The following is an 8,390-nucleotide window of genomic DNA, read 5'->3' on the forward strand; positions in this document are numbered from 1 at the left end:
GAAGCGTGCCAGATCATCTAACGATGTCGATGGAATACCAATGTCGGAAGACCGTAATTCGTTGCGAATCAACTGCCAGTTGTTCTTTCCGATATTTAGCTTACTTAGGACTGCTTTGACTGCCGCGCGTTTTGGAAAACTGATTCTGCAGAATTCCATGATCATGTCTAACAGGTCGGCGTGATTCAAGTGGAAACACATCTGCGTTGATCGAAATGAAGGGAACTCATCGATGATCTCATCAACGACCTTGAGAACCTCTGCCTCTTTCAAAGTAAGGTCAAGCGTATCGTATGACAACACATCGAAGTCTGCCTCGCCGTTACTACGTGGAGCACTTCCGGTGTAGTCGTCACGGTAGACATGACCGATTGTGAAAGTCTTCTCTAGGAACGCTCCACCTCGACCGATGCTACGTGCGTACGGCAATGTTAGATCGTAAGGTAGTTGAACCAGGGTTCCAGAGGGGTCGAAAAGTTTGACGACCTTCGTGTCCGCATAATGGTCGGACCAGGGTAGTAGAACTTGACGTTGTATCTCGACAGCGCCGTGGCTCCGAAAGACCATGGCCAATCTGTCCCTCACTAGATTCTGTAGAAGCACATCATTAGCCTTGATCTTCTGGGTAGTCGCGCTCAGATCCCATGCATGGTCTTTTGCTTGCGTATCGGGTTTTTGTGAGAAAAGAGCAGCCATCATCTTTGCGTAGTGTGGCGAGTTTCGATCTGAGAGGGCCTTGAGCGCTTCTTTGACGGCCTCGTCTTCCATCTGAGCAGGCACCTTGCCGCTCCTCAAGAGCTCCGTACACCCGGGCCTCTCTGAAGGGCGATGGCTGATGAGAGACTTGATAATGGTACCCTGCAACGACTTTTCCGGCGTCTCGAATTCTTGTGGAAGATCATGTTTCCTCTCCCGCAACGATCGAATAACTTTGTCGCGCTCCATGGCAGTCCTCAAGGGAAAGCACATCTCGAAGAAGATGATGCCCATGGAGTACATGTCCACCTTGTTGTTATAGTCGCCAATAACGCTAGAACTGAGCTCAGGAGCAACGTAAAGCGCATAGTACCGACACTCCGCGTCATGTCGCCGCCATCCTGTGTACCATTAGAGGACTTTGTATCAGGTCTCTGATATTGGCCACTGGTAGCTCGTCCAAAATCACCAGCTTAGGCACCTTAGCCATATCCGATGAAGACGTTGTCAGGCTTGAGGTCACGATGTTATGATACCGTGGCCATGGATGTGAGGCGAGCCTTCGAGAATTTGCCGGACGGAACAATCTCCAGTATTCGTCTGGATCATCATAAAGTCCGGTACGTAATCAACTCCCGGAGGCTGCGTCTCGCAAAACTCCATTGAATGTACAAGATTGACCTCGAGGACTTTGCAGGTGTTGAGTCGGACATGCGCGTTTCTTGACTGCCGGTGAGAGTGGTCCTTAGACTAGCCTCATCTTCTGTTTCCATTCAGCTTGCTGTATACATAAGGCTCCGTGCCATTCGGTACTTACCTGAGTCGACCAAAGATATCTGCACCAACGTCATCTTCCGACTCTGGCGTCAGACCCCAAATTCGATCTTCGGATATCCACTGGAGCTAATGAAAGTCTAGTCCAAACCGGTGCTCTTTCCATAACCGCCGCCATCGGTCGTGGTGTCCCTGGAGAAACATCCGACCTCCCAGTCAGACTCATCGCCATCTGATGTTGGCCCGAGTCATAGTATCATCTGCTTCAGCCTCTGCCAGCAGATAGTAGCGTACCACACAGCTGTGGTTGAGCCGCGAAAGCAGCATGACTTCCGAAAGAACTTCGCTTAAATGCTGCTGCCGACTTCTGCTTGATCTTCTTGATAGCATAAAGAACGACCGTCGACTTTGTTGCGGGCTTTCACGACTTCGCCGTACCCGCCCTTGCCCAAGCGACCTTGTTCGACACCAAATCATTTGCGTATCGTGAGTACGACGGAACGAGACCAGAGGAAGACTCTCGTCGTAGCCTGTAACCGGTCCCCTAATGAGGTTGAAGAGTTTCTTGAACGTACAGGTGTGGAAGGTCGCTCGTATACATCTACGTCGTCGCGTAAGGAATTCGCACGGGATGAGGTCGAAGCTGAAGGTCGTTTCTTGGGGTCGGGCTTGAAGAATTTGCGCAGAACTTCTTGTAACGGTTCAGAGCAGCCAAGAATATCGGACAGTTCTTTGGGTGAATTGTAACTTCCAGGCACATCGAGTCCGAAGAGCCATCGGAGGAACGTGACCCTAGATCCCATACGTCCGTCTTGCGGGTGTGACGCGCATCCTGAGACAGCTCGGGCGCTATCCAGTAGAACGTCTTAGGGTTTTCGTTGGCTGTTCATCCCAACATAAGCTTCGCAGGTGGTACAGAGAGCCTTGGAAGCTGGCATCGGCTAGCAATAACTGGTGATACCACCCACCGGGCGATCTCTTGAATAAGATATTGTGAGGATGAACGCGCTTATGGACTATACCGTTACGGTGGTAGAAGTCCAGTGCTTCTAATAGCTCGATGGTCCAAACCGCACTTCTCGCAAACCGGTAGGGGGTCCATCATCCGCAAGTCGCTCGCCTAGAGAAACCTTTGTCGGCAGTGGATCCCATAAGGATACCTAATCTCCCCGGATTCCGGAATCGGGTAAATGCTCCACTTTGAAGTCCAACCACCGCCATGATGGCTCCTTGTCGCAATCCGCTTGATCTCCTCCCATCTCGTCTTCAAACTCCATAACTGCCTTTTTCAGCTGTGGGCCAGCAGCAGCGTTCCCGCCACCCACCCGAGCACGTTTTAGCACCAGTGAAGCGTTGCTGTACTTCCGGCCGGTTATAACTAGAAGTTGTTCGGTCAAAGGGCCAGAACGTAAAGGAAGTGGATTCTCAACGCCCATTGCACTGGATAAACGGTATCTTCGTGCTGGATAACGATGGTCCTATCGAAGGAGATTGTAGTTGTTACTCTCCGCGCTGGGAAAGTACGAAGGCGGAGTGTTCGCGGATACACGGTGCTTCTGCGCTTTGCCATCAGGGTCTTTTCGGCGCATTTCGTCACCCACCATCCTGCTGCAAAAGACGCTCCTCCTCAGCCTTCTCTTCGTCACAGCTTCTTCTGCAACTCTTCTTCCTGCTGCTTATTAGATGTTCGACAGCAGCGGCTTCTTGTACTGCTCGCTCAGCATCCAGATTCTCGTAGGTACCGTCCGTCTCGCGGACAGCGATCTCGTCCTCTATATCTCTTGAATGGCAGTCGCAATATCGTAGATCATCACCTCACCTAGCAACTCGCGAGGTCGAGTCTTCAGCAGCCATAGAGCCTATCCCACGTGCTTTTCCTGAGGCTGCCACAATCCTCCAGGGAAAGTTCGGGCAGGGTCTTGGGGTAAGTAGCCGTAGCTTCGCACAAAGCGTGATTGGAGATCTTTTCATTAGAAAAAGACGTCAGCTTGACGCGTAATACGCGATCTGTGTTCTCTTCGCCCTCTGGTCAGCGGATGCCCAGCGACAAGACCCCGGTTTTCTGCACAATTTGAATGCGAAACTTGTACACACCCTAAAGTGTACATTGTCGCAGGTCTCAAGGTCGTGTGGTCGTAGAACCTGAACTGCGAGTCCAACAGCGAGGTTTCTGTACTTACGCTCCATGCTCCTTTGGCTTCTGATTCTTCATAGTCGTCCATAAACACCAGCCTTCAAGACTTCGCGTTCATCTTCTTGTGCTTTCTCGTAGGTTTCGGAGGTTTGCGAGACAGCGAAGGTCGCGGTTCCCCGAGCGGACTTGTTGGCCCCATGCCATCGTCTCCTGGCGTGGATGCATTGTGCGCTGGTTCTTGTCTTTGGTGTTCTTAGCGGTGCCATAGTGGGCTACTGGTGGTTGATTGAATAGGCACGTCATATAGTATGGGTATTGACGGAGGAGACCTAGCAGCCGAAGCTGCTGCCCTTCACACTGCAGACATCTCGATCTTAAAAACATGTAGTGAATGAAAGTGATGAGAATGGCGATACGTAGAGACTTCGTGGCCAGCGCACGTCGAGTAGCGGTCGGTGGGGGCGATATGTTGGCGACGCCCCGCTACCCTTCCTTTCCGCGCCATCCCTGCAGGCGCCAGCAGAGCCGCCGGACGCGACTTCCTCATGTCTGAAGATCGACCAGCAGGCACAACAAACAGCACCGTAACTTCCTTTACCCTGACGATGCCCTAGCAGCTTGTCGCATGCTATTCTGGAGGTGTTTGCGACTCATCTGCGACTGTACGAAGTGCTCGAAAGCGTCCAATCCACCTTCAGCCCTCGTTTTCTGCGAGTAAACAATCCGCCAAACAAACACACGGAAATATCCACACGGCGCATAGCGATCTCCATTCTCCCACAACCCTCTCTTCCCTCCTCCCGCTCCACGACGAGGACACATGCTTCGCCATGTTTTCGTGGATTACTGGCCCGCGCATCACGAACGTGATAGAAGATCTCCAGCCCGGTTTGTCGCACTGAGGTACGCGTCCAAAGACGTACTAATAGTCTTAGAAAACAACTACGAGTCCACCTTCATCGAGCCTCCCGAGACGCCCGCTCATCAGTTCGCCGTCAAAGCTTTCAAGCACGCCATATTTGGAACGCCTGCACCCGAAGAAGCGAAAGATGCCTCGAAGAAGAGCGAGAGGAAGGCGAGGATAGATGCAGCAAATGCAAAAGCATTTAATCTCCCCGCGGCGAAAGAGAGTGGGCCGCCCATCTCTCCATCGAAACAGCCAGGCGGCATCCTCATGACGCCAGGTACCGCAAGCAAGGGAAGGAAGCAGGTGTCGTTCGGGTCGCACGTGGTAGACAATGAAGGCAAGCGCGGCAATATTGGCAAGACCGGCATACCCAGTGACTGCCCCGGAAAGTTCCCGAGTCCTTGGACACCTGGCACACAACTGAAGCTTGACCCGGAAAGTGACAAACGACCGCGCACCCGCCTCACCGAAGCCCTCCTCGACGCGCGGACAACCACACAGCCGAAGTCGGGACAGAAACCGAAGGCGAGAGACGACAGCGACACCACAATAGACTTGGGTGCCCCGCGTTCCGAGTCTGGTAAATACTGGAAGGAGCAATATGAGAGCTACGCGGAAAAGAGCGAGAAGGAGATGAAGAAGGTCATTGCCAAGCAGCAGCTGGCGAAGAAGTTCGCTATGAAGAAGGACGGCGAAGCCACAGAACTATCCACCAAGCTCGAGCAGGAACGCAAGCGATACAGGCAACGGGAGCGAGACCTGGAACAACAGAACAAAGATCTCCAGGAAAGGCTACGTCAAGCGATGGCTGAGAGCATGTCTTCGAATATCGAGATCGCAGCGCTGAAAGCCCGAATCACAGTCCTGGAAGCGTCAGGCTCGATACCTTCCTCTGAACTTCAACAGAACAAAGCTCCATTCGAGATATACGAAGATGCGAATAAGGATAACCCACGATCGCCAACGCGTGGCTTAGATATGGACCCTGAAGTGTCATTCGCTCCTAATAACAGCATGGCTTCGTCTACCAAGGAGAACTCGTCGCCCAAGCCCCGCCTTCACCGCCGTGGTACGATTCCTGACACTTTGAACCGACCAGTGCTCCCGTCTAGACTTGGAACAGCAGAAGGTGAAGCATCTATCATCCTAGGCCGATCGCCTCATGCACCGCACGACGCCCCTTTGAGATCACTCTGGAGAAGGCGCTTGCACAGCCTCAGCACGAGCAACCGCAGCGATCGCCACTGAAGATCCGCAGGCCAGTCGCAGCTGACGAGAATTATGCGCCAAAGTCACCCGCCGCGATCCCACCGTCTAGTCCGTTACCTGTACCATCTCCGGGTCTTGATCCCTGGATGGAGATTAACAACAGTTCGATAGCGCAAATGGACAAAATGGCTCTACCGGTCTCTACCGGTCAGCCATACTCACGGCCTGAGTGGAACCCACCACCAAAGCAACATCGAGTATCGAAATCCATATCGCACGTAAAGTCGACAGAGACAACCAAGTCAAACGAGAAGGTTACAATTCCCGAGCATAAGGTTGAACCTACACGACGCAGGGAACGTGCTACCGAGAAGGCGACACACGTCTCAGAGCTCGAGGCAACCTCTGTCCCATCGAAGAAAGACGAAAGGCAAAAGGTAGACGAATCCAAAGCCAACGCATCATCCCATCATGCTCCTACCGACAACAAGTTTGACCTCTCGAAAACACACACACCATGCAGAAGGTTCTGCGCAAGTGAAGCATGACCGGAGCCAGATGTTACCTGTTGACCGCAAAGAGCAAGCAAGAAGAAGACTTGAAGAAAGAAAGAGGTTGAGGAAGAACGGTACTACTATTGTTGGTTCTTAATCGTTCACTGGCGTTTTGGATAGGGGTGTGTTGTGTTTTCGTCTGGGTGATCAACACGTTCAAGGCATATGTTATCGGAGTATGGTGTTGTCCTGAGCATTGGATTCTGGTTTATCGCACGATACCTTCACATGCTTCATCCTTTAGAGCATTCGTTGTCAGTGTATGATTATTCAAACATTGTTTTGCACTTCATGCAGATCGAGCTCTCCTGTTCCAAGGGTATCGTCCCAACAACGCCTGAAATGCTTCAATCGCCTACGCAAAGCCCTCACTTGTTCGCCGCAGGCAAATATCCTCCAACGCCTTATACACCGGTATGTGTCTTCTCCAACTGCGCCCGCTATACGACGTCATCTTCCCCAACACATATTGCTCACACAACGTTCGGGTCCCTACTCTCCGTCCCTTTCCACGCCGACTACTCCCACTGGACGTCTTAGCATCTGTCCCAGAAGACGCTCTTAACCATACATGCCCTTCGCGCTCGCAGCAGCACCATCTCGAATTGTAACCTTCCCCAATGCAGACATCAAGCTCATCATGCACACCACCAACCTCCCTTCCACGTCGCACTTCCTGCAGCCTGCCGTATGCCGCGCAACCACTCACTGTTAGCCTTTTTCACTGACCCCCCGCTTTGTTCATTAAACGATGTGGATTGCCAGATGTCCAGTCGTCCATTGCTCTTTGTCTGTCGCTACTCGCCGGTATCCCGTTAGGGCCGAATGCCATGTGTGTGGCTGGAGGTTTTGAAATAGCCGACATGCTTCTGGAAGGGCCATAGCGTTTCGCTTCTGCGAGGGCGGAGGTGACGATGTGGCCGGCGGAGTGGAGCGTGTTGGCGTAGGTAGCGCCCGGGTTGCCGATGGAGGCTCTGATGAGGGGGGATGCGGTTTGCGCGGCGGGCTTCGCCATTGAGGGTGGTTGCGGTATGTACAGGGACGAATCGTCGGTTTTGGCAGCATACTTTCGGTTCTGCCTTGTGGTTTGTTCGCGGGTTGCGGGGTTGGTTTGTTGTGTCTCGGTGTCGGAGTGTGGGTGGGTCGGGAGGGCGGAGTGGTCTTTGCTTCTCTTGCTTGCGCTCCTCTTTGCGAAGCTGCTTGCGCTTCCTTCGTCCTTGCGGCTGCGGTCGTGGGCTCGTCGCTGCTGTACTCGCTGTCTTCTGGTGCTGACTTGGACATTTTCTTGGGGATCGGCGGTAGGGATTAGCGAGGCCGCCGAAAGGCCTCGCCACGTGCGCACGTGTGCTCGCGTCTGACATGATTCAGAGGAAATGGTGTTTCGAGAGATGATACAAGAGCAATTGTGCGGGATATTCGTCCTTAAGCTTGCACACTGTATGCTGGGCCCGCTTGTGAAGTGTGCCATGGCTCTGTCATTGCAGTCGCTGTGAATGTGCCGCTCACAGCCACACGTAAGAGTCATAGGGATTGGTAAGGGCGCAGCATGGCAACCGCCCTTTTCCGGATGTGACCAATATGTCATCATGGAAGATTAGAAACGATTTTGCAGACTTCATTGCATGTGGATAGTGATTTGAGCGTAATCGGAAGTACGATCGTGGGATCTCTTGGCGTACATCATTGCTCAGGAACAGGGTCCCGGTTCCGCATCGCTCTAACCCCGATGACACTTGCCACTTGCGCGGCTCAGTAGTCCTCCACTGGGTACCTCTTTACACATCCACTCCAGTACGACTGAGCATACACAAACTCTATCCATCCCTCCGTCGTCTCAACATGTCTGCACGACCACAACGCCACCAAGAGCGACTCGCTCAGCGGGCAAGCTGCCGCCGAATCCGCCACTCCAGAGCAGATCAGGCGCATGGAAGAGGCTCGGCTTAGGGCAAAGGCGGCTGCGCCACAGGCGAAGCATCAAAACCTTCACCAGCGCCGGTCGCAGGCACGAAGCGCACATACTTCGTCCATAACCCCGCGCAAACTCCAGCGACCCTCGCAATGCGGCTCTGCAGCATCTCCTCAGAAGCGCGACCAAAATGGCTTCATACAGCCA

The 8,390-nt window shown here is 53.0% G+C and overlaps 3 protein-coding genes across 3 annotated transcripts; 1 reads left to right on the top strand and 2 right to left on the bottom strand.

The window, feature by feature from the left end:
• On the bottom strand, nucleotides 1-1,250 carry BKA58DRAFT_139282 (uncharacterized protein; the record flags this gene model as incomplete). Its single annotated transcript, XM_046164544.1, has 1 exon — nucleotides 1-1,250. A coding segment is annotated over exon 1 (999 nt), but the record flags the coding sequence as incomplete, so codon positions are not given.
• Nucleotides 1,251-4,127: 2,877 nt separating this feature from the next.
• BKA58DRAFT_139291 (spindle pole body formation-associated protein-domain-containing protein) lies at nucleotides 4,128-5,975 on the top strand. The gene is made up of 2 exons (XM_046164545.1): nucleotides 4,128-4,492; nucleotides 4,540-5,975. The coding sequence occupies exons 1-2, from the start codon at nucleotides 4,435-4,437 to the stop codon at nucleotides 5,757-5,759; spliced, it is 1,278 nt and encodes a 425-aa protein (XP_046019695.1). The 5' UTR covers nucleotides 4,128-4,434; the 3' UTR covers nucleotides 5,760-5,975.
• Nucleotides 5,976-6,835: 860 nt separating this feature from the next.
• BKA58DRAFT_395651 (uncharacterized protein) lies at nucleotides 6,836-7,352 on the bottom strand (the record flags this gene model as incomplete). Its single annotated transcript, XM_046171314.1, has 2 exons — nucleotides 6,836-6,933; nucleotides 7,025-7,352. Coding segments are annotated over 2 exons (426 nt in total), but the record flags the coding sequence as incomplete, so codon positions are not given.
• Between the last annotated feature and the right edge of the window lie 1,038 nt (nucleotides 7,353-8,390).

This window comes from Alternaria rosae (genome assembly GCF_020736505.1).
Source record: "Alternaria rosae strain MPI-PUGE-AT-0040 chromosome Unknown BKA58scaffold_39, whole genome shotgun sequence".
NCBI classification, from domain to species: domain Eukaryota; kingdom Fungi; phylum Ascomycota; class Dothideomycetes; order Pleosporales; family Pleosporaceae; genus Alternaria; species Alternaria rosae.